This window comes from Dromaius novaehollandiae, chromosome 20 (assembly GCF_036370855.1).
Source record: "Dromaius novaehollandiae isolate bDroNov1 chromosome 20, bDroNov1.hap1, whole genome shotgun sequence".
Taxonomy (NCBI): Eukaryota; Metazoa; Chordata; class Aves; order Casuariiformes; family Dromaiidae; genus Dromaius; species Dromaius novaehollandiae.
Window position 1 is genome coordinate 12,867,636 of NC_088117.1, and position 27,359 is coordinate 12,894,994.

The 27,359-nt window shown below is 35.5% G+C and overlaps 1 protein-coding gene across 5 annotated transcripts in view; it reads right to left on the minus strand.

Moving 5' to 3' along the window:
- DENND1A (DENN domain containing 1A) overlaps positions 1 to 27,359 on the minus strand; it is a 225,731-nt gene that overhangs the window by 104,035 nt on the left and 94,337 nt on the right. For all 5 annotated transcript variants that reach the window (XM_064523957.1, XM_026100867.2, XM_064523958.1 and 2 more), the window contains exons 6-9: positions 16,823 to 16,892; positions 16,110 to 16,190; positions 14,484 to 14,537; positions 9,521 to 9,631 (exon numbers count right to left, since the gene is read on the minus strand). In XM_064523957.1, coding sequence (XP_064380027.1) covers positions 9,521 to 9,631; positions 14,484 to 14,537; positions 16,110 to 16,190; positions 16,823 to 16,892 — 316 coding nt within the window. The remainder of the gene's footprint in view (positions 1 to 9,520; positions 9,632 to 14,483; positions 14,538 to 16,109; positions 16,191 to 16,822; positions 16,893 to 27,359) is intronic.

Here is a 27,359-nt window from a genome sequence, read left to right on the forward strand (position 1 = left end):
CAGGACTGGTATAGAAATTGTCTACATGAGCTAGTAAGTTTTCATTTCAAGTGTAAAAAGTTATGTAAAGGTTTGCACTACTACTGTCTCTTTGGGCTGCCATGCTGCAGAAAATCAGCTACAAACTCTGGCTCTCGTTTGCCGTATGTTTAATATCAGAGCCCTTCTGTAATTTCAGTGACATTTCTGATGGCTATAATACATGAATATCTTTTCTTCTGTAACTAAAATAACCTTGTTTCCCAAATAAAATTCAAAAAGACTGAAGACAGGCACCATATCTTATGTACTATTTTTAGCTTCTGAACAAAACAGGTCTGCATAAGCAACGAGAATCTGCCCAGGAACACCTTTCTTTTTAAGAGAAGAACAGAGGTTCTCTGCCCTATAGTACAGACGAGACCTACAGTGAGGTATGAGCTCCACAAGCAGGTACTTTTCAGTGGCAAGAAAGTGACTATAAAAAAATAGAAATAGAATAGAAAAGAAATAGAAAGAGACAGCACAATATACAGATATATTTTTTTAAATCACTCATAACCTAAAACCCTACATGCCAATTATAAACCCACAGAGGACTTTAATGGTTAAAAAAAAATCAGAGGAAAAAAACCCTGAACTGAAAAGCTGGAATTTTAAGCTCTAACTTGTAGAGAGCCGAGAGATGTTAGAACACTTAACATTAATTTAAACATAATAATTATTATATAATTATAATTATTCTACTAGCATCTGTATTATCCTTCCCTGATGATCAAAACTTAAACATACACACACTCATTCATAGTTCTGGTACTGCTAAGATAAATATAAGCTCATTTATATGATATGAATAATAAAAGCTTATTTATACGAAAGTAATGTTTTCTTTTGGAAATGCAAAAAAAGAAAAGTTTAAATTAGCAGTCTCTAAAGATTTGGAAGGTAAGTCCAGGTGCTTGACCAAGGAACTTGGATATGGAAATTCTGTTTGAAATGGAAAACAGGCTTTTCAGAAACACTGACTCTTAAATAGCTAAACTAACGACACAGATAATTTGCAGATTTCTAGTACTTCTTTGGCTGTTTTAAATAATAGAAGGAAATTTCATTATATATTTTTAATTCTGAATTCAAATTAGGAACCATAACTATCATACTTTAAAAGCTGTGAAATTAAATATTTCAATTTGATTCAAGCTTTCACCCAGGGGCTAGTTTATCTTTTTGTTGACAGGTCACAAAAAAGAATGGTTTCACAAAGACTGATATAAAGACTTGTTTTATGTTCCTTAACACTAAGATGAATCTGTTAAAAAAAAATTACCAACAGTTAAGGGAATATCTTCAAACCGAAGCAAGGATTACAAAATTAACAGATCATACAATAAACTAACATTCTGTCAGCACCATTTTGTAATGGAAAATGTATTAATCTAAATAATAAAAGCTCACTGTTGATTTTATTTACAATTACTTTAATCCCTTTTTGTAGGTATAAGGGAATGAGTCTCTTGAAAGGAAGGACTGTTTTCATCAATATGTAACCTTTTGAGTAATAAAAATGAAACGGAGCATATCTTCAGATAATTGTAAAGTATTAATAGTTCATGTAACCTTTAGTACCTTGTAAAGTTTAGCGTGAGGACAGTTAAGTCACTCACCACTGGTGAAGCTGAGCTTTTGAAATGTCACATCATATCACTGACTACAGATCCAAGAGTTGTATGGACACATTTCTATTCAGTCTGCAGAATAACAGCATTTAGTCCACTGTCAGGAAAATGCACATTTTAGATTGATGACAATTTTACATCTAGGAAAAAAACCCCTTAAAATTTCAATTAAACATCTCTGCAGGAGATACTGTAGCCGTACAAAAGTCAAAGGCACAAAATAAAACAAATAGCTTTTCCTTTTTTATAATTTTTTTTATAATCTATGTAAAATTTATTATGAAATATTCTATTTCTCATAACTTCTGCACAAACTCTTATGGAAATAAAAGTCAGGAAAACATTAGAAACTGTAGGCACACACAATATGCATGATTTTAAAAGAAAATTTACAAATGAAAGTTGCACATCATTTTGAATTAGCTTTACAATTTTATATACAAATACGCTACAGATCTAAACGCAAAAAAATGATCCTATCAAAATCACAATTAGTAGGAAAATAAGTTAATATATGTAAAGTTTTGCCTAAGGTCATTAACAGACACAAATAATTATCAAACCAGTGTAATGCCTTCCAAAAAGATTTTTTCTTTATCTGTTTTAATGTCCACTCTTGTAAACAAACTGGCTTCTGATACAGGGCTTACACTTCCAAACAGATAAATACAGTATTCCGTGTTACGATATAGGATTCAGCTATGTCTTCTCCACAGCACTTTCACTGATGGTTTATCAACTACAGGGGCCTTTAATGCATGTTTTTCAGTTACTTTCTTTGACAATACATAGCTCTTTTTTTCTGCGTGTTTTCCAAAATCACTGTCTTACTGTTCTGCTGTCAGCTTTGCTTCCTATTCACCACCTGCAGACCTTCAAATGCAGCTGGGGAGTTTCGGTTCTCTTGCCACTATGTCTGTTTAATAACGGTTTTGAGTTCCAGTCATCCCTACCAACTAATCACTGACGACCTCAGAACAAGAATGGCCTGCTAGTCTAGATTGAAAATCCCTTGTCACCCAGTATTCCGTCCAACAGTGGTCAACACAAATTACTAAAATCATTGCTTGATTCATTCATTGATATAATTGATATTTGCCTTGCATATTTTTCAACCCCTAGCAGCTTGCAGCTCAGATTTCATGTGCCAGGGAAATCAAATGAATAAACTGAAGTGTTGCCCCTTCTCTTTGTTGCAAGGCTGTTTCATCACAGCTTTAATGGGTGCTCTGAGTTTTAGCATTTTGAGACAATAAATAAAAAAAAAAAAACATCTCTGGTATCTTCTTCAGGCCACACATGATTTTCTCTGTATATTTCCGTTAAGTTCTCCATCTCATTTGTATCTTTGCTGGGCTGAATGAAGAGCTCTACTCAGTTCTAATTCAGAAACTATTTTATATGTATGTTTGTACTTGTTGCCCTTCTTTGTATTTTTCACTGCTCTGTTTTATCACTTTTGAGTTGGAGAGGATGAGAACTCATGCAATATTCACAATGTGGGTAAGCCATGAACATATCAAGTGGCACAATGCCCTCTTTTCTGTTCTCTATTTCCACCATAATAGTTTCTTTGCTTTTAAGCTACTGAGTATTGAGCTGGCATTTTCACAGATCTCTACTCCACTATCTCTTTTCCGAGTGGTAATAAGTACTTCAGAGACCACGATTCCTTATATAGTTACAACTGTTTTCTCCCATATGCATTATTTTATATTTATCAATGCTATGCAATAAAATCACTGTCACACAGCTTTCTCCCCTTTTTATAAACCATTTTTCATGAGGACATTTATTAGGCTGCAGCACAGACCACTAGATCACTGTCAGACTCCTTAGTGACTTCCACCATTTGGAAAACTGATCATTTTTAATATCGTTTTTTAATAATTAGGCAGCTGTTTACCCATAAGAGGACCTACCTCTCCTACACCATGGAAATTTCTATATCATCCTTGAGGAATTCAACATTGTTGAACCTTACCTAGATTTTGAAAAGACTTTTCCTGATCAAATCTCCCTTGCTGTCTCACTGCTTTGAAGAACTTTTATGATTTGAATCATGAATTTCTTTTGCAAAGGTCATATTTACTCTTCCTCAATAGACTTTATTTATGCATTCCCTAGCTCTGTTCTTTATTATGACAGGTTCCAAATTTTTTTCAAAGAAATATTGCTCAAAGAACTGTAGTTTCTTTAAGGGAGACTGCTCTCATACTCATCCTTCAAGCGCAAATATAAATTTCTAAAATCAGATCCTATTCTTCAGATTCATGTCTCTTCTCATGTTTCTTCCTTCAGAATCTATTTTGAACTCACTTTCTTCAGATTTCAGTACCTGCATTTTGATGTGCAGTAATGATGCTTCCCTACATATAAAGTTGCTCACTTACTGTATGGTTGTCCCACTTACTGGAACTGCAAATAAAATTGTGTGCATTCATGGTTTTCGGGTTGCCTATTATATCCAGCTCTAGACCATATTCTCTACCATTCCTCTACTGTACTGAATCACATCTAATTCTGCCAGGCATTCTCTCGAATTGACAATCATCTGCACAAATAGCGCTGCTTCATTTGTATTCACCTTAATGCTCACTTCAGTATCTCTATAATTTCACTAAACTTTCTTGGCCTATACTGATTAAATTTGGAGGCAAACTGTCTGACCCTCTTTTAATATCTACTGGCCTTTCATTTTTGTCTTCCATAAAAGCACTTCTGGTTCCAGTAGAATTGAATCAGTAAACTAAGATGCTGGCCATTAATTCCTATGCATCTTAAAGTGTTAAGCAATCTGAAACAACACATCCTGTTGATGTCAACAAAGCAAGCATCCTGCTACTCCCATCTGACTGAGACATGCTCAAATGAACCTTAGATTAACAGCAACATTTATAATGCCACTGATAATTCTGAAAATTCATCATTTGTTGAGCTTTTTATTACTCTTTCCTTGTGTTTGGTCTTGAACAACTTCGCCAATGCAAATTTCCATTTATGCATTTCCATAAGTCTAAATATGCAAGAATTTCAATTAGGTTTGAACCACGGTCCTAACGAAAAAGGATCTTCAGGAGTACACAGTGTACAGCAAGTACATGAACGTGTTTAGTTACTCTTTTTCTTTAAGAAAGTTCTCTATTAGCAGGTGGTCAGTATTTTATGGTCCATAGGAGATTGAAATATTAGTGTGCTAGGACAATAATTAAAGCAGAAGTTAGAAGACACAAAATCCGGATTTTATTCTTAATTTTTGACTCGAATGCTAAAAGGTTTATCTCTATCCAGTTTTATTTCAACTTACATTATCCCTAATAGAGAAGAAACTCCTCTCCTACAGATTAGATAAAAGGTATAGCCCAGTTCCAAAACAAGCAGCAGAAGAAAAGGGCATGATTTTCCAAAGTAGTTTCTCTCTGAATTCCTAAATCCTCTGTTTTCAGTTTTTGTTCCCCAAAGCACAAAGAGATGTATGGAAAAAAGGGCTTACATTTAATTCTTACCTAAAAATTGCTTCTATGGTGAGCAACTGGATTATTTCCTGACATCGTTATATAACATGGTTGCCTGTGATAGTAGAGGACTGAACTCAGTAATCCAAGGAGGCCCCTTCCAAATCTGTGTTCCATAGGTTTTAAAACAGCAACAAAAGATTAAACAGACATAATGCTCAACACTGCAGACATGTGAGCAGAAGCTGTCACTTATTTTTGAGATGTACTCCCACCTTGCTGTCTGGCATGAATTCAAAAAACATACTACCGTGGGTAAGCACCAGTACTGTCCTTCAACTCTGCCAAGATAAGGGCTTATAAAAAAGAAATAGCATATTTGCTGGAGACCTCACCTGATTAGCGATTGCTATACAGAAAACAAGCACTTAATAATAAGGCAGCCTGAGAAATGCCCGACTGTCAAAACTATAGGAATCCAGCATTTTGAAATAAGATTAGTTCCACTATCTCAGCTTCCTGCAGCTGTTGCTAGAAAATATAAAAAGATAGCTATTTCAAAAAGACACTGATTAACTAATTCACTTCTTGCAGTTTTAACATTTAATACTCTGAAAGACTTATTTGAGCAAATTAATCAAAGGGCTTCTGTCACATGTATAAAAACTATAAAATGATGCTCAATTATGACAGGCCATTTTCCAGTGTTTTTTACTCTCTTTCTACTGATGCATATACACTGCACAGTTTTGCAGTTGCAGTACAAGGCTGGAACATGCAATGTACACTGGAAGGAACAGGCCATCTTTTGAGTTTTTGTAAGATTGTTCTTCTGCATTGCTCAGAACTGAAAAACAAGCAGAAAGTATAAGACTGAGTATAAGACTGAATTCCATAAGCACTAAGTAAGGAAAGCAGAACTGTTGTAAAGACTGCGTATGAAGGTCAAGACCAATCCTGGCAGAAGTTTGTAAGGATAGTGAGAGAGTTCTGGGGAAGGAAGAACTAGTGCCTAAGAAAGGGTAGCTTTAAGACTGCTAACAAGAACAGTGCAAGCTCTTTGCCAGATTACATCACAAGTACCTTTGGCAAGTATTATTAATCATATACTGTAATTTCCTAAATCCCACCATTTCGTTATGCTTGGAGCCCTGAGCTACGTCAGATACCATTTAGGAAATGTTCGTGCATCTGAGCGTTCCACAATATGAAAAAATTGAAATGGCAAGCTGTCAACTTCTAAGAACAAAAAAATATCCATGCCAGAATAGCATTTTTTGCTCTGGACTAATAACTATAAAATAATAGAAAAATCACTGAGATATTCATCTCAGTACGATGGAGCCAAACAAGCATCATAAAAATTCACAGATCAAATTTTTTAAGAGCCATAAGGCTTCCTTTAAGCAACCTTTCTCCACTGAGAGACAACCGGCTGCACCCATTACCACAAATAATTAATATACCTTGTTCAGAAGGGCTGCAAGGCAAGTCATGATGGAAGAGAAAATACTGGACACAAGGAAAACTCTTCTGTTTCATTTTTGCAACAGCATGTACCCACCAGCAGGTGGTCTTTTGCCAAGCACAGTTTTTATACATTCTGGTTCACATTTGGCTTTGCACAAAGAGTTAGATCACAGAGTACTCAAAAAAAAAAAAAAATTGCTTTAACATGTTGAGAAATTACTTGAGTTGCCATTTGTAGGAAAAAAAAAAGAAAAAGAGTCCCCCCAAACACACACAATAAATTTTCCATGGGTTCAGTACACACTGTTTATAAAATAGCTAACAAACACAATCACTTTCAGATACCTCTAAATGTTATTGAACATGACCATATTAAGAATATTTCTAATCAAAATTTGAATTTGATATGATTCATTATAGCGCAGGATTCATTCTACCACGTAACACTTTTCTACGCAGGGCTCTTTAATTTTCTCTCTCTTACTTGATATTACATTTAAGCCTTAAGTGTGAAGTGTGCCATGTCTCTCAAAGTGAAAAGAAATTACACGGGTCCCTTCTACTTTTTTGTCAAAAAATAAAAATAAAAATAAAAAACAACCAGAAAAGCCCTCCCCCCAGCCCTAACTATACTTTGAGAACCCGCCGTTTGGTAAGCTTCCAGTTACAAGGTCTTGGCTTCCGCTGAGCACAGTTTGAAATAAAATAATGCAGCTTGTTCCTACTGCTGGAACACGCAGAGCAGAGCGTGCAGGCAAGGAATCACTGGCTCTGGCCCAACACTTCAAACCTGTCTTACACTGTCACTCCAGTCTTGGAGCAGTTTATATATAAAGTTGTAAGATAAGAACACACAGTATGAATACCCCTCCCCACCAGAGAACCAGACATGCTTTTATCTTGGACAGAGGCAAAGGAAGAGGAATAGCAGAAAGATAGGAAAGAAAACACAACCCTACTTGTGAAATGGCTCATTAAGGAAGGCAAAGTGACAGGTAAGTAATTCTTCTTCCCAGGCCCTGTTACAAAGGGACATATTACACCAACCAACCACACATATTTTGAAATGCTTTGGTTAGCCATTCTCTTCTTTCCTCTTCTGTGATAATTTGTATTATTTTCATTCTTTAGGTCTCTGAAATAAGTACCTCTCTTTTATATTTTATTTACTTCCCGAGCTAGGATGTATTTTTGTTTATTTTAGTAGAGGACCTAGAACGCTTGGTAGATACAAAAGTTAAGACTTCGTATTTTACAAGAGTTTTTTACAATATTAAACTTCATCGTACTTAAATTCCATTGGTTATATATGGGACTTGATTGTAAACATTTAATAATCATTGATATGTCCAAGAGATTATTCTAAATATCCCAGTTTCACTTACCTTTCAAAATTATATTGAAATGGTTATTCTGAGATTGAGTATGAAGACTTATTCTCTTTCCTTTTCTTATCCCGTATCGTTAGACTATTCTTTTGTGCTTTTCATGTGTATTATTTCAGCCTTCAATTTTTTTTTTTTTTTTTTTACAATTCCAAGGAGTTATAATCTCAAACACAAAGTAGGTCGTGGTCATACAGTAAGAGGCCGGATAATAGTATACAAAATGGAAATGGAAGCTTGTATTTTAGAAAGGACTGTTCAAGTATTGAGTCCATAGCACTAGAAAGCAACATTTATTAAACCATCTTATGTTTGTTATTCATAAAGAAAAGCAATCAATACCCATTTACAGAGCAAACATAATGAAAACTTAACATTCTCTTTTATAAAGAAAATCACAATCTTATTGACAATCTTATGAAATGCATAACACAAAACTCTGAACTAAATCAAGCTGTGTATTTGGTTTTGATGTGCAGCCATTTTTAGAATAGAGTACCCTAGTGTTCAGTAGCTTTCATCTCTCAGATCCTTGATGGAGGCTAAGTACCATTAAGGCTACACCTTATCAAACAAAATGGCAAAAAGTCTGGATTGTCAACGTATTTTAGCCCACCATTTGGGTCCATGCAGAGAAGGTCACTAAAAGAGCCATCTGACAGTATCATTTATCTATTTTTTTCTGTTAAGCAAATTTATGCAAAAGGGACTTCACTATGGCATAACATGTACACAACATCTGTATCCAAAACAAAACAACAAAAAAAATCCTTTTTCATTTAAATATTTGAGGCGAACAGAACATCTCATAGATTAGTTCAGGTTGGAAGGCAACTCTGGAGATCACCAAATCCGGAATCCCTGCTCAGGCATGGTCAACTGGAGCCGGTTGCTCAGGGCCCTGTTCAGTTGGGTTTTGAGTATCTCCAAGGATGGAGACTCTACAACCTCTCTGGGCAACTCATTCAAGTGTTTGACCACCTTCCCAGTAAAAAAAAGTTTTTTCTTAAACTTAAGTGGAATTTGCTGTATTCCAGTTTGTGCCCATCGCCTCTTGTACTCTCACTGGGTGCCACTAGAAAGAATATGGCTACATCTTCTACACTCCCTGTATATTTTTTGCAGGCCAAGTACATTCGTGCATTTTTTGCTTTTATATATTTAAAAAACTAGAGATTTTTCTTCACCAAACAAATTCAAATATTCTGAATGGCTAGTAACCCATCAATGTGCATTTATGTCTTTTCTTCAGGAATGCTTTAAAACTCCATGCCCATACATTTAATTATATGGGTATTAATGATTATGGTTATTTCTAACTATGAAAGCAGCGCTTCACCTCTGCTTACTAAGTCCTTCACCAAGTAAAGAACGTGTTATGAATTTTTGGATATTCACTCATATAGGAAGTCCAACTTCAGTACCATATTCTATTTTTATACAAAGTTTTAAACCTTTTTCTTCAAATTCTAGAAACTTCAGAGAATTTCCTATATATGACTGTCATTCTAAAAATGTACTGTGAATAGAAGAAATTATTCTGCCATTTACTTACAGTGCTCAGCTTACTACAACAAATGAGGATGCGGCGTTCATACAGCATACTGGCATAGAGATGCAGCATGTTGTTGACATCAACTGCTACAAAATACTCTGTTAGATTTCTCTAGGAGAGAGAAAAATAATTTATGATTAATCACATTACAAAAACAAGTATCCTAAAGAAAAAATAACAAGATTTCATCCTTCTATTTTGCTACATCCAATATATGACTTTAAGAAAGAAAACAACAGGTCAGGTCATCTTGTGTCAGAGGGCTTTTTAATTGCAGTATCCTTCCCCTAACTTTTGGGGGGTTAGGCCTCAGATTAGCAAGACTGATGATGTTTCACACACAACTTAAATATGAGATATTTCTCTGAGAAAAAATAGATTCTGTCACTTTTATAGAAACTTCAAAACTCTCTGGATAAAGTATAAAAACATCTTGTAACCTAACAGTAAAAACAGCTCTCCTAATGGATGCTTCCAATTTAACAAACTCAGATATATTAATGACACAAAAATTAGCACAGTCTACCCCAGAACAATTCTGATTATTGGAACTACACATGGGCATTTAATAGACAGGCTAAAAACAGCTACACACATCTTCTGAATTCCTCACTTTGTATACTCAGACAACCTTTCACCCTTGGCTGAAGACAGAAAGCCCCTCAGGCAGCTGGGGAAACTGCGGAAGGAGACAGGGAATTTTTTCCCTCTCTCTAGCTCTCTGAAAGTCTCAATGGATGTCCATCTCCAATGAAGAGGCAGGATCAAACACTCAATTTCCACTGAGTGTTCAATATGTTTAAATAGTATAAAAAAAAATAACGGCAGAAAAATATTATATGCCAAGCTCATTTGCAGATTATCTTTATAGACAAACCAAAACACAAGGAAGTAAAGCTGCTGAATCTTTGCATATACGCTTCATGAGCAAGACAGGTTACTTTCATGCTATTGTTGCTCAGAATATTAAGAAATAACTATGTGCAAATCATCCTGAGTAACTGAAATCCAAAAAACCAAAACAGAGCAAGCTACGTACGCATGCTCTTACGGCCACTCCATACCCAACCCACAGGCCATCCCACCAGTCAGCAACACTGTCCACGTCATTATCAATGCAACTGCCCTGTGCACATGCTGTAGTGGCATGAATCATGTATTATTTACTGAAGAATTATGATGTCTTCTAATAACTAACAGAATGAAAACTTACAAGTGTGTTCCTAAGATCTTTACGCACAAAACTAGAAATTTACTGTGTAGATAGCTTGACCAAAACGTATTATGTTCTTGTAGAATAAGGGGCTTTTACAGTGTGAGGCAAACAGAAAAAGGTCTTTTGTTTGTAGAAGGTATTTTTACTTCTTAAAACATAGAACTTGGAAAAAAAATGGAAAGGTTAATAAACCCAAAAATGCTGAATTAGGGAATCTGGTTCCAAAAAGCTTCTTATGGATGTAAAAGGATTGCTATACAGTAAAGATAGTCTTATAGAAAAAGCACACATGAAAGCAAAATTAGATTAGTCATGAATTCAAGTGCAATCTTAATCATCGTTAAATAAAAAAGCACAGAAAAGCAAAAAGCAAATATGATTTAGAATCTTAAAGAAGCTCAACAAAGCCCATTAGCACTTTTGACAGATCCAAAGATAACTCTAAAACCACCAATACTTGGCCTGAAAAGTCTGCCAAGATGCTTCATACTGTGCAAAAATATGTTCCACAGCTTGCCATCCAAACATAAAGAAAGAACTAGAGAAAAATTAAGGGTTGTATTTGGAAGACTTTTGTACTAGTGTGCAGATAGACAGATAAAAAATAAGCTCATTAGGGTAAGCTTCAAACACATTAATATAAAACATTAATTCAGGTATTTGTTATAGAAAAACTATAGCCAGAGACAGGTATACTCTAAAAAGAAAGAAAACAGCCAACACATTTTGCCAAAAACCCATTAAACTATCATGTACTTTTTCTGTATTTCTCATCCCATCTGTGCTGATTAGCATGATATTTGTGTCTAAACAGAAGCTGTCTTCTCTAAGGCTCTTCTTCCCCCTCTCACTCATCTTTCCATGATGCCAAAACACAGCGCATGACGACACAATTACTGCAAATAATGCGAGTTAAAAGAATTTTCAGGTAGCACCCAAATTAGGGGCATTACAAAAGGAGTAGATAATCCCCACATTCTGTCTGAAGACCTAGATATGCTTCTGGGTGTATATGTCTGTAAGGAAAAGTATCAACTAGTGAGAGGAAAACAGAGACAGGGACTTGATAGTCTTTCATCAAGTTTATTCAAGTGATAGAGTGGCTTTGACAAACAAATGTACTTTCAGATGGAAAGATTTATAAGGTTTTAGTCTTCTCTGCTCTGAGAAATTTGCAAATAACACCTGTGAAGCATGTGGGTTGCATGGTAATGTATTGATACTAAGGAAATTCACGTGTTAGCTCTAAGTTTTATTTATAAGAAAGCTGTCATCTTTGAAGATGAAATTGGGACTTACGCATGTATTTTGAAAGATATGTCTCGTAAGTGACAAAACCATGAATGAGTTAAATAAATACAAGTGAAAGTGTTCCAATTTGCAGTATAATTGTTGTACATTTTGTTTCCTAGGATTTAAAGCTCTCTTGGGACAGTAGAAGTGGGACTTTCAAAATAAAATAGACGAACTGGTATCCCCCTTCCTCTCGAAGCTCAGTAAGAGTGGCTACAAAATTCCCTTACACTTCTATGAAAGTCCATTCCTAAATTAATTTTGTTTAATCATTTGTTTAATCATTTGCTATTTAGTATCCATAAATGCACATGCATTTTTCATCAACTTTTGAGATCAAAAATACTGATTTGCTTCTCTTCCTCCATCTTATAATGATGAACTCATTCGAAGAACGATATACTATAGCAAATGGTCTAAATATAGAAATAAAGATTTCTTGGAGAAAAAAATACCAAGGAACAAAGGCAGGAAAAGATAATGAGCGAAAAGTCAGGTAGTTTGAAAAGTGAGATGGAAGGGCAAGAACATATACCATAACACCACCAAGAAGAAAACTTCATCATAACAGACTGCTAAATTACCTGATGTTTTCAAAATGCAATGCATAGTGCATGTCTATAAATTCCCTAGTAATGTATTTCCTGCAAAGACCCAAGTTGTTTATTTCTGAATTCACAATGCATTTACAAATCTTTCACATAACTTAAGAAACCTTTTGAAAAGTGAATTCTTGGTTGTTGTATACAAGTGTGCACATTAAATTCTTTTGTGGATCATTAACCATTTTGGTCTGACACAGAGCCAGATAATTACAAGTTTGTTAACATTCCAAATAGTGTTCTGTGCAGTTCTCCATTAATCATTACATGCAACTTCGAAGTTTGACACTACCAAAACCTTTGCTAATACAGGTTTTAAAATGTAATTGCTGATAAGATACATAGCAATTTGGAATAAGCAGGCCAATCGACTAAATTCCATGAAGATTTATGCTCATTTAAGGTTTTTGTATCATTCTCTAATATGCTGCAATTCTACGTGAAAGTTGCATTGACAGATGGATAAAATGCTCATGATGAATTAAGCAATGGTATTCATTAAAAAAAAAAAAAAAAAGGAGTACCTGGAAAATGTAGGGCAGTCAGTTGCAATAATAGTTAGACCAAAGGATTACATTTTTAATATTTTTCTTTCTCACACTGAGGCCTATGTTTTTAAACTTGCATACACATTTATGGGATTCTGCTTATGGGAGAAAATGTTCTCCCACTTCTATTCCCAGAAGTACCATGGTTCACCCCAGACATAGCGCTGAGAGCCCAATCTTCACAGCAGCATCACTGCAGAGGATACCGCCATTGCAGTCACAGCCCCTCCGAGGCACATCAGCACCACTCGATGACTCAAAGAGGATGCTTTTTAGCATCACATGGCACTCCTTCCCTTGAAGGCTGAACATTCAGCTTTCAAAGGGTTTCCAACTCCTCCTGGCCCAAGGCCTCTGCTTTTATAGCAGCCTTTGATTCATGAGTATTCATCATGTCTCCTGTTCAAATGTTTTGGGAAGCTGACTCATACCTTAGAATATAAGCCAACATCACTAGCAGATGTAACCAACAGAACACGAATATAACTATACTTTCTGAAGTGCTCACTATGTAGTGTATATGTTATTAAGCTGTTCCGTATCAGTGAAAGATTTACTTTTAATCTCTGCCACTGACTCCTTACCATTACTAGCTCATTTCTCTCTGTCCTACAATTTAGTACCCTGTAAAATGAAAAGAAACTTTCTTCTATGCTAATCATCTCAAATTTTCTAACAACTTTTGTTTGATAAGCCTCAAATTATTGTTCTCCTAAACTCTCTGAAACGCTGGGACACTCTTTCTATACAGAAACTTCCTAAACCACTGTTCTTTGCTAATTTTGAGTAGGCTAAAACTATAGATGCGTAAAGTTTTCTCACTTATTAGAACCAAAAAAATTACATTAACAGTGAGTAATAATAGTAATAATAGAGTAGTAATAAATAAATGGCTTCCAATGATTTACTTATAGCTGAAAATTATTATTTTGTCAATCTCCCATTCATTTAGTTCCTTTTCTTAATTAAAATGACATCTTAATCTGATCATTTTACACTGTAAAATATCTAACACCATACCTAACTCTGACTTATTCTATCATTTATTTTTCCTCAAACATTAAATACTGTACAGTTATGGTGTACCTTAAGAGGCCTGCTACTCATGTACTTAGTGACACAAATTATTTTTTCCCATACTTACTATAAATTAAACACATAAAAGTTATTTCAACATATAGCAATATTTTACAGAATCTAATGTACTGGGCATTACAAGCCCTAATGGAGGTAGCAATAGTTATCTATTTTCCTGCTGACATTAAAAAGAAAAGCTAAAGTACGCGATCCTCTGTAGTACTCACGTTTTCAGGTATACTAGGAAGTTCTCTGATGTCAGGCACAGTAAAGTAGGAGTGCTAAAATAGAACAGAAAATATTGATTATTTTGATATTGTCAAAGGCAATCTAAATTTATTGCTTGGTATTAGTAATAGCAGTTCCTCAGTTAAGTAAGAATGACAGAACATTTTTTATCAACTACCAATATGACTTGTTTGTCATGGATTTCAAAAGCTGCATTCTCTTCTCAGATCACAAATGCAATATAAAATATATATATATATAAAAAAATATATAAAATGTATGTCAGACTTTTCAATACTTCATGAATGGTTTATAGCCTGAAATACCAAGTGGGTAAAACAACTACATTGAATATAGAAACTACACGTGCAACATAAATGTTTGCTTTTTGATACATCACTATTTTACTTTTGTTGAGAAGATGCAATGCAAAAATACAGGAATAGTATATGGAGACAACTACTATATCACAAATAGGAAAAGAGCCAACCCAAGAACACATTTGTAGACAGCCAAACTAAAATGTATAAAGACACCATAGCAAACACAGTCCCTCAGCTGCTTTTTGATATCCTTTCTTGCTTCATTACTCATGAAACCTCTGAGGCAAGCAGAGAATGGCAGCATTCCTTGAAACCACTGGTATGAAACAACTGAAACATCCCAAATGATCATTGACTTTCGAGACAGCTTGTCCCTTTGGTCAAAACAGAAATGTTTTTCATAAAATAGCTAGCTTCAAAAGGACTGTGGACATTTCTACTGCCAGCTGGTGACCTAGCAAGCCCAAACAACTGTTACCTGTCGACTGACATTAGAGGGGGAAGTGATGAGAGTAAACTGCTTGTTGCCAAAAAATACTTCTAAAGAAGGAGTAAAGGAAATGGAGAGTGGGAGAGGAGAGCTGCGGCTACATATACAACCAGTCTTCATGTGAATTCTAAATGACTGACAACTGTAGCAATATGTATTAAGTATTTCTTTCATTACAACCGGTAACATAAGATTGTTCTCAAAATTTAATTTGAAGACAAAAAACCCCCAAAACTAACTTCAACATCCTACCAGTACAATCCCATCAGTAAGATTCCACATATATTTTTTCACTGTTCTTTGATTAAGTTTGTCACAAGACATAAAAAATATATATATATATAAAATCTTATTTTTGTTATGATCAAAGAAGTGGAGGAGGAAGAGAAGGAATCAGAAAACATGTAATAAACACTTAATCCTCAAAATGCTGTTATGATAGGCATATGGCTTTGCTTTTCACTCTTTCCCCCTTGCACACTTGCAAGGTCTAAAAATTGTAAGTGCAGATAATAAAAGTCATGTTGCTGCTTTGTGAACTCTAGTAAGTCACAAATGATATGGTGATAAATCTCCACGGGGAATATACACAATCTTCCTCCTATCAAAGAACAGGATTTCAAAGACATTTGAAGTTAAGGAAAGGGAAACAGAAGGCCCCAAAGACAAAAGGGGAAGTCCATAGCTCTATACTTTCACAGGAAAATAACATCTATGCACTGAGTTCCAAAAGAATTGTTTTTGACTTTTCTCTGTTATGATATTTAATGAAAATTAAACACTTAAAATTATATTTCTCTTGCTTCACTTACCACTCCAAGATGAACAGAGGTTCCTGGCTCAGGGATGGTCAGTCTATGAAGTGTTTCTAGGAGCTCACTCCTTTGACTATCCTGAAATTGGAGAAAGAAAATTAACAGCGGAATATTAAGTAGGCGTTGTTGCAACAAGCCAAACTCAGACGGGTAATGTTTGTGGATGCTGCTTGGGGCTAGGGAACTTGCAAGTTTAAAGAAAGCTATTAGAATGGATTTATACAGTAGGCTTTGAACCTGGGGTTTGGGGGGGCGGGTTAGGCTAGATTATGCCACGTGTGAAAATATTTTGTATCAGTAAGCTTAGTTCTATACCTTACATTGCAAGTAAACTTGGATAAGAGATCTATCCAAGATTCAAGAAATACCGCAATACTGAAATTGCATGGATGCAGTGAATACAATTCCTGTAACCAAAAAATCTGCCTAGTTGGGCGACGGCAGGGAAAACACTAACTTATTGGAACCTTAATCACTTTCTTGGACATTATCTTTTCTAAAAATATCCTAAAAACATATTTATTTCTCAAAGCCATTTGACAAGCCTTCAGCCAGGCTAAATATGGTCTTCTATGTTCCTGCATAATACAGATCAATAATTCATGCAGTCATTTCTGGTATGAGAATCTCCTAAAAAGCTTGTTTTTATCCTTTCTACCTCATTCGATATCGGGGCAAAGGAAAGGGGTTATGTACTTTAAAATATGTACCTGTCCTTTTGCTGAATAATCTGCCAAGACATTGAGCAGCTTATAAAACACTTCGAACCATGGGAGGTAACTAAAAAACAAGAAATAAAAGGCATACGTTTAACTTGTTAAATTTTCAATTAGTAAGCGCAACCTTGATGTCCTTTGCTACACAGATGCATCCTCAATAACAGCTTCCACTGGACATGATATTTTGTAAATTTGTTAGGAAAAGCACATCAGATTTTCCCTTTGAAGGCTGACACATCCCTTTCCTATGAGGGCACAGCTTCAGTATTCACTCCTTCCTGGAGCTTCCAGCCACACATGGGCACGAAGCATAAAAGGTAGCACTGACTGTAAATAAATTAAGTATCAGGCAAGTCAATGTTGAAAATTCACAAGAATTCCTTTTCACTCTGTTCATAAACACACAACCCAACGGAAATTTTTTACCTTTAAGATGAATGTACACAAGTGTATGTATGTTCATATACTGTTGAACATTTTTAATTGTAATTATTTCCCAAAGTATATGTTTAATTATAAGTCTTCAATACAGCTGCTGAGGTTCTAGTAAACTGAAGAAAAAGATAGTTGTTTTGTTTTTGAATCCTGATGCATCTGGATTTTTTAATTGCATGACCAATATCTCAATTTTTAAATAAACTGTCAGTTACAGCTGACAAATCTTATTCAGCATCCTGTATCACTGTATTTAGCTAAACCCTTATTTTGGCCAAATAGAAGTTTTACCTGAAGTAAATTTGCACTCCACTTAAAATAGTAACAAAGAATGAATACTAAAAGGCATCACCATGCTGAAAATTATGTTTTCCCCTTATTATACATTTCCATTCCATAAAATAAGATAGACAGCTAAGACATTACTTTTCACTAGAGGATGCTTTGCTATGATTTTGTACCATACTTTCATGGTGTGGTTCTTTGTTTCAATTTCTTTTTAAATATCATCAAGGAATTTCTCCTTAGCTATAATGAACAGGATAGCAAGTATGTGTGACATCAACTGATTCTTCTCTTAATCACAGATGCTTTCTGAAGCAAATGGATTGTATTTTGATATAGTTAGACAGGATTTAAAGTTTTTATAAAATATGACTACCTTCTGACAAGTATAAAGAATTCAGTGCCCCATGGTTCCTAACCGTACAGCTTTTAGTAATAAATGAAGTGAGAAGCTATATGTGAGACAGATAAAGTGAACAGCACTCCATCTTTAACATTTGTTTGAAGCTTGCAAATGCTACTGTAAAATGTAAGTAGCTTATCGAAATATACTGATAAGCAACTTAACTTTTCATGTTATATGACATTATTATCATTTAAATTAATATGCTTTAAGCATCTTTACAAACTATGTATCAGAATAGAGCAGAAAGACAGACAATTAGCACTTTAAACAGCATTTAGTTTGGCATTATATTGTAAACATTCAAGAAGGATTAGTCAGAAGATAAGTTTCTTTCTTTCTGTTTAGTTAAACAAACTTCAGTAGAGTTAAAAGCCATTACAAGAGTAACAAGAAATCCCCTCAGAACATATCTGCTACACAGAGATTAAAAAACTGGTAAACAAATCCTTGTAAGCCTTGCAAGGCACCTATCAAAAGAAGAGTTTGAAGATGAAAAAATAGAAAACTAAGTAGCCAGAAAACTGCCTAACAAGATAAAAATGAAGATTTATTTCAGGTAAGCATATTTAAAGATCTACTTCATTGCTTAGGGACCTTGTTGGAAAACTACATTTACAGAATTAAAATGAGTACCCTTCAAACATATTATTATGTCTAAAATGCATGTGTCAGTGCATAAGCAATACACGAAAGCAAGTTATCTCAGTTTCCAGTTTGCCAGTACTGCACCTCGTGTAGAGCCCCACTGCCTTGGGATGAAGGCAGAACAGTTTCTCAGCACTTTTTGCAAGCACAGAAGTTTGCTTCAGTGTCTAATGACGATAGTGCTGAGCTCTGAAACCAAAGTCAGGTTGTGGTCTTTCTTCCAAGATCCACTGATTTGTCCTGTTGAGGGCTTGCTCACAGCTGAACCATACCTCACCACAGCTTCAAAACAGTTTTCTTTATTGCCTGATTAGAGCAAACACGATAAACCTACAGGTTTAATCTGTGAAAATACTCAACACAAATTCTGTTCAGTTCTGTCACACAGCACTTAGAAAATAGCTTCTATGATTCTACTACGAAACAGTCCAGATAGTCTGCTATTCACACAATATCAAAACATCAGCAAACCCTCTGCACAAAAAAGGGAAGATAAGCCCCCGTTTCTGTTATACTTGCTCACTCCTTATTGATTTTCCCTTCTCTGTTTATTAATATCTTATGCTGAACTTTGTTACTGTTCTTTGTTTAACCCATGCTCTTCCTTATTTAATCTGTTTTCTCCAAACAGAGGTTTAGTACCTCAGTGTAACTGCTTTTTTCTCATATTTTAACAATGATTTTGCATTTCAAGGAGTCAGGCTCTACAGTTTGTAAGCCGAGGAAATAAGCTGGTTTGTGCTACTGCAAAGCAGACCTCAGCACAACACACAGCATTACACACACAACATTACACACACACAGTCTTCATCATCCAGATCTTGCTCTACACGGGTGCAAGACAAGATAACAACAACAACAACAGAGTCACAAGATCTGCTGTTTAAATAGAAAACTTACTTGCTTTTTCAGAATATCTGCAATACAATACAGCTTATTTTGCTAATCTTTTCAAATAGCATAACCATCAATCTTCTTTTCCTTAACACGTGAAAAAATACGACATTAAGCAGCATATCAATTTAAGGTCTAAGATCTTGCCCTACTATAATATCCAACATACCTATCAAATGTAGCTTCCTTATTCTCACAAAACTCTAAAACAGAAGAACGTGCTTATCCTCATATTCAGCTTCAGTGCAGCAAGGATAACTCAGAAGTCTCAGCAAGTGTAGCCTGTGACCAAGCACTGGACTGAATCCAAGTATCTAGTGCCTTAGGTTCACACCGTAAATACAAAAATTATACTTCCTCATTCTACAGAATAAAAACAAAATTACAGCTTTGTATACCAAGGGCTTAGGTTTCTGTACTGTATAAAAGAGACTTATGATGCCCTCGTTGCTTTTAATTATTTCTTTAGATAATGGTGAAAGAACTATTTCAAATTCTTAAACATGTATTTCTCTCTCAAGAATATGTTACCGTGCCCAGATTTTCAGTCCTTCCATATATAACACAGACCAATATTTTTCTTTTAGATACTTGAAGACAAATATGAGTAAATACATACATTCCAAAGGATTTACATAGAAGCTTATTAGTACTGCAAGAAGCAAGGTTAACAGAATCAAAGTGGGTTCATCCTATTTTTAAATGATCAAAGCAGTGGATAAGTATCTTCAAAAATAAATTCAATACGTTTAAAATATTAAAGGCATAGAATCTTGAAGGTATTTAGACTCCTAAGTATCTTTCAGTGATTTCAATAGAAATTAGATGTCACGTATCTTGAAGGACCGCATCATAATTTAGTCAAGATAATGTTCCTTAGTTACTATGTATATAATGATACATTTTCCCTCATTACTCCCAAACTGTGACTTCCTCATTCATTGCTTGTTAACTTCCAGAAGAGACAGTAATGTGAAGTTCAAAATGTAGTAGTAGAACAGTCTTATTTCAATGACAATTTAAAGGTCCTGAATCTGGAGACCCATCAAGACTATACATGGAAAACTTTGTTTGTTTGGGATGCAAAAAATACACCTTTGAGAAAAAACACATGAACAAAACCATCTTTCAGTGCTGCAAGATTCCAGTGTGATTTTCATACAAGAGGAAATCCTTAGTAATCTTGAGTTATTTTTAGATGTCTTCAAATGCAATGTTGTTACACTTCCACATTCATAGCTTACTCTGTTGGGTCATCTTAACTTGAAGCTACCAAAGGGTATGAGATTTACAACAAACTATTCATTAGAAACGGAACAAGATTTTTATTTTCATGTTAAATATTAACAGTTTTCCAGAATACATTTATTTTAAAAATAAGGACTAGACTCTTCAAGTTGTCAAAGTTATCTTGTAATTCCAGTACAGAATTATGTTAAGAGAAGTCTCCTGTAACTGCATTTCAGTTTGACATCCCTCCTTTGCCACCGTACAGCTCAGGATTCCTCTCATTCTGAAAGCTTTGGAAGCCTTAAATAACTAATTAATCCTGCCAACTTCAATACTTTTACTTCATGACTTATTCCATGTGTTCACTACTCAGAGTGAAACAGTGCTGCTCCTACTAACCAAAACATGACCAGCTAAAGATGCAAAGGATCAAGAAACGTAGTTACCTGAATTTGCTTCTAGAGTTTCGAAGGGAAAAAGAAGAGATGTGGATTTTATCTTGCAAAAAGCAAATCCACCAGACAGTCATTAAACCTCCCCTCCCAGAGAAATGGAGGTTGAATTTATAACCAAAAACTTTCTGTACTACATGCAACTTAAGTAGCACAACTGGTAGCACTACTGAAGATTTATGGCTTATGACTTGCTCATATTTAATTTGTAACCAAACACTTCCCCTTCCTCTTAGCTACCTTAGAACTTCTGATTAACTCTTGTTTTCACAGGTCATAGGTTAAGCAAAGGAAGGGAAGCGCTCTGGAGTGAAATTGCCCAGAGCACTCTAACTGGTGCGCGCGCACACACACACACACACACACACACACACACACACACACACACACACTCTGCATCCCTGTTCACGCGACATCAAAAAAGCAGCAGGCTAGAGACTGTTCAAGGGAGTGGAAGTTCAAAGACTCCAATAAGCATAAATCAGGTTGCACCTGAAGAGTAAACAAAAATAAAAGGGCAATCTGAAATTATTTTAATTTTTTTTTACATTCATTTACAGTTTCCTCTGAAAATCTTTTTTTTTTTTAGTGACATTTGCCATAAATCACTAAAAATCAGCTACACTTTTTCAAGTTGAGAGATGAGTTTAGCATTCTGCTTTTCTCTCCCACTGAGCTTTCAGTACGCGAGACAGCCTCAGCGCTGGAGGCAGGCCAGCCTGACGGGAAGCAAATATGGGCACAGGAAAACTGCTTATTATGCTGCATTGGGTCTGCACAAACTCTACTGCACGAGTTGCACAGTACCTTATTCAGTAACTCATATGTCATCACCTTTTTAGTGCACTTCTTGAGAGTACAAAACACCATTCGTTACATGTGTCACAGCAATTAGGGTCAGTCAGAACGCTCAGACAACAGTGCTGCATTGCAGCCTGTAAAAACAAGTGTTTTCAGAATACAGCATTTAAAGAACACTAGTGCAAAAACAGTAACTGACAAGCAAAGCCAAGACAACTGCAAAGATATTTGTTTTGTTTCCAGTATATAAAAACAAACGAATTAGAACGACAACACATTCAGAAAGAAACAAAACCCAGCAAGCAATTCCTGCGAGTAAGACGCCTGCAGTTAACAGATTTACTTTTAGCAGAACGGATCTGCAAAGAGAAGTAGAGTCTTTTGCGCTCTGAACTGCACTGCAGCCTCCTGCGAAGCGGGGAAGGACGCAGACGGCTGGCACACCCACAGCTGCAGAGGTACAACTCCACCGCCAGCACCGCGCTCAGAAGTCCAAACCGTACTTCAAAAGTTACGCTGAACAGAAATGTCATCACCCAATATTAGCTGTGACGCAGATGAAAATGCTGTGCTGCACTCAATTTAGCCTTGAATTTTTAAACATATTAATCCACTCATGTGTTTTAACACAGGAACAGAAAAACCTACTCTCTCACAGCAGCTCACGCGGGGTCACATTTCCTGACCTCCAGAAAGCTGCAACCAGAAGCGGAGAAGCTAGCCCCGGAGAAGTAAAGCCACTGCACTTACACATGCGTATGTGGGTGTGTGTATAAACTATATACATACATATATGTATGTATACACATACGCAAAAATTATAAACTTTTCATATTGCCACTCCACTGCAAGAATGTAGTTAAGATGTCTGAAATGGACTTTCTTCAGTGATACAAGATTTTACGATTGCCATCGGCAATGAAATTAAGCAGAAAAGTACATTTCCATGATCTTCCTTCTCTCATTAAACACTTAACACAAAATCACAAAAACCCTATTTTTAGACTCCTAAATATCTTTTGCATTGTTCGCAATCAACTTTTTTTTAATAACTAGAAAAGAAATCTCATCTCCAGTTGGCTTACACCAGGGAACGTTAAATACACTGATGAATATTAGCTTCAACTAATGTCTTGCACACGTACATGCCTAGACAACTGGATGGACAGATCTACAGTTATGTCATAATATGGCTTTATCTGTTTCTAAATATCACATACTCTACTGAAATAAACTGAAGTAATAGTACTGTCTCTGATTGCTTTCTCAGAAAAACATAACTAAGACTTCCAACTTTAAAGAGACTCATAAGGCCTGTGCAATCATATACAAGCAATGCATGAGAACAAACAAAGCATGTTTACTTCACGCGCCTTATTTCTAGAGAAATGTTTAACGTGACAACCTTTTCACTGTGCTGGCCAGTATTAAAAAGTATTTCAAATGCATATTTTACAATGGGCATACTTATACAGCAACTTAAAAGAACGCTTATCACAAATGATTCCTCTGAAGGTCAACCGAAATATCTGCAGTTATTCTTTCAGACTTCTCGCTAAGCCTGAGATATAGATTGAGTCCATTTCAAAAACAATTTAAAACAAGAAGGAAAATAATATGTAGAAAATAAACACATTAGCAGCTTTTTTTCAGAGTTATTCTTCTAGCAATGATTCTTGCATGCTATGTATTGCTTACTTACATGCCTATGGGACTTACCAGCTTCAATAACAAGTTTTAGAAACAATAATAAAAATTTAAAATCTTGACAAAAGGCAAATATATAGAAGCTGAACTATTTTTTTACAAAGCCATCAGGTGAACTCTTTTTAGGATAAAGTGTGACTGATCCTAGTAACAAACAGACCTCAACCTATGTATATCAGCAAACCTGTTGGACTAGCTGCTTATACTTAGAGCCTTGAAGTGAGTCTGAACCAAAAAGCCCCAAGACTTCAGCTCTCTGCACACGCATCTCTGAAAGGGCTATTACATTTTTCAATTCAAAAAATTTGGAGGGACAAACTAAGAGTTCCAGACTTACTGTGTAAAGAGAGCCTTATGGACTCAGCTTTAATTACTTTTTAATTTTGATCAGGTCAAATAGTACCTATTGATACAAAGCAGAAAAGGCCACAAAAAATGCTGTCTCATTTTAATCAATTATTTGTCAAAAAATTATTCGAACCTGCTAGACTCTGGAAATTCTAGAAACAAAATTTCAGCATCTACAACCACAAATAGTAATCAATCTACTGCAAAGACTCCAAGAGAAGTCACTCTAGACTTCACTGCACTGCTCTGGTATCCTGACTACCAAGAGACTATCCAATTTCAAATTTTAAATGAAAGGTAAACTTTTCCCTTTAAAAATACCTTAGCTTATTTAAAGATTAAAGGATCACACTACATAACTTTAGCACAGTGCTTTGCCTGCTGTCCTATGTAAAATTAAGTGCTCGTTTATAAAGAAAACTACTGGTCTTCAAGCTGCATAAATGTATCAGAGCTATAGTTTTACCGCCATCAGAATGTAATGATTGCCTTCCAGTGGACACACAGGCCAGGAAATACATAAATATATATATTTTATATACATATATATATACACATATATATATATATATATAGAGAGAGAGAGAGAGAGAGAGAGAGAATGAATGTATAAACACAAGAAGAGAGCTGAATTACAATGACTGCTTATATGTAAAGACATGTAACTAATTTGGGCAAAAGGAACTGTCCAAGATTAGAAAAAGAAAATGCAGTATCTCTATAAGAACAGCAAAAGGGAAATCTTTAAGCAACATATCTATACAGGCATCCAGTTGATTTCTTTATCAAGTAAAAGATGCTTTCCCTAACAAAACACAGCTGTTTCTTATCTCGTTCTGAAGCATTACTAACAAACAGAATTTTTTATAATAAATATATTTTCTTTGTTCACCATTATCATTTCTTTTGATACTCTCCAAGTGCTTATTAGAATGGAGCAGAGTCGGAAATCGGAGCAGGTTCTACTCTAAATAACTGTAACTCTCACCAGTGCCAGGTGCATCCAAGGTCAAGTGCAATGAAAGGCTGGGCAAACAGGCACGCAGGATATGGAACCAGGAATTTTACTTACTGTTAGAAAGGTAAATCTCCCATAAAGTCAGATTAAAAGGGGGAGATCTTTCTCTCAGTTGTAACAGACACCTGTGAAAGGGGAAGCAATTCCAAGATAACCAACGTGTACAAGAGCATTATATAAGCTGAACACATCAGCATAAACTCCCACGGAGCATTAAAGAGTTTGAAAATGCATCACTGGGAACTTTAGCAGTGAAAATGCCAAAAGTTCCACCACAGCTGCAAACCCCAATGACAAGAACTACCTTTGAAAATGATTTCTGAGTCTGTGCTAATTATCATAGAATTTTCTTAGAAATCTAATTTTGTACAGTTAACATTGACAGCTCCAGCATGCAATTTTACTAGTGTGCTCACCCATGAAGAAGCAAAACAAACATTTTGGAAAGGTACTTGTAGCACCTGTAGTTTCCTCTGAACCCTAAGAAGGTAAGAGCCATCTAATCCATAAATAGGCAGAAGTGCATTTTTGTGTTTTTATTAGTACTAGTCACTTGAAATTAATGAGACTGAGTAACTAATCTAGCATCAACATTTAATACAGCATCTCTTAGTATACTGAGTTTTAAGCACAAGTAACTTTTATTCCTTCCTTCCACATAGACAGAACTTAAATGGTATTTTTAATGGATTTATTTCTAACACATACCATATATTTTGATAACACTACAGCCAACCACCATCTCCCTTGCCATACAGAACGGTTATCTCCATTTTACAAATGGGCATACTTCTCTGTACTGGTAGGCCTACAAAACTTGCCTGTATTAGCCAGGATTAGAGTCAAGGAGTTCCTGAATCTTGTTCTTTTGCTAGATGCAATGATCTACAGGGGCTTACAATACCCAAGTCTGTCAATAATGAGCTTGGTTCTTATCTAAACCATAGCATGCACCTTCAGCGACTTCATCGGAAATACTCTGACTGACAAAAGTGCAAGCAAGAGGAGATTCAGGCCAAGTATTTCTTTTGACAACACCACATGTGAATCTACCAATGAACACGGAAATAAGTGTTTCAGTTCAGAGGCTCTGAATTAATTCAAAACATAGATGACCTGGTACTTAGTTGTTGCAGTAAATCCACTACAAAAACCCAGCAGGTCCATATGTGTCAAAGCTTTAGTCTAGTAAGTGAAATACATTTTCGTGGGAGGTCAGGCTCATTTTATGTGGGTGACTTGTACCAATGGCTGTATGTATGCCTCACTCTCTATACTAACTCTAAGCAAGATCACTGTTCCAATCTTGAAGTCCTTAGAAGAATAATATGCAAGATTAAAATCTCAAGTAAGTTTCAGCAAAGTGAAAAAAGGAGTCTTTTTGATTATTATTATTATTTTCAATGTATTGATCCAATCAATGTTCTTTATCAAGCAAAATGCATTTTCTGACTCTAGGTATTTGTCAATACTTGCAGGAAAAATGACAGATCCTTGAATCTGGAAATTAGAAAGCATTGCAGTGGAGAATTCTCTCCCCCATCCCCAACATATAATGTTTGAAAAAAAATATAAGCATGCAACACTACAGTCTACTTAGTTACCTTAAGATTCTTTCACTTAAAGCTAAAATTCTCCAATTTACACTTGAAAACAATACTACTTCTTTCCATCCTCCTGCTCTTGACACCTAAACATACTCCTCACAGACAGCCCAGTTTCTAACGTCCTGGTGACTGAACATTCTGATGATGAACAAACCCCTTACTCAATCTCTTTGCCAGTCACTATGCTCTTCAGTGATTTTATACAGACATGTACTTTTAAACAGCAAAAGCACAGCCATTAAAACACTTTTTCATGTAAAAAAAAAAGTAAATTTAACTTTGTAATTGGTTTTCAAAAAATTCCAGTTTAATTAATTTATAACAGCTTAGACTAACAGAAGTTGAATGATCTAACTATACATCCTGATAAATAATGACTTTTCTCCCTCAAGAGTGTCTTAAGTCTTCATATGCCTATTTTCCTTGTAATAGTAAGCTATTAATTTTTTCAGAATAGCATGTCACCCTCCTTTCCCTCACCTCACCTGAACTTTGTCTCTAGCATCCTTACAAAATAAATTAAACAAACAAACAAACAAAAGAAACCCCCCAAAACCCACACATATCCTGCCTCGTTTGGGGATTTCAGTAGGCTAAATTCCCAGTTCAGCCATTTGCGAATTCCAGTATCCTCCCCTACACCTTGTGGACCTCAATACATCACTATTCTCTCTTCTAGCACTACGGACTCTCAGTCTAC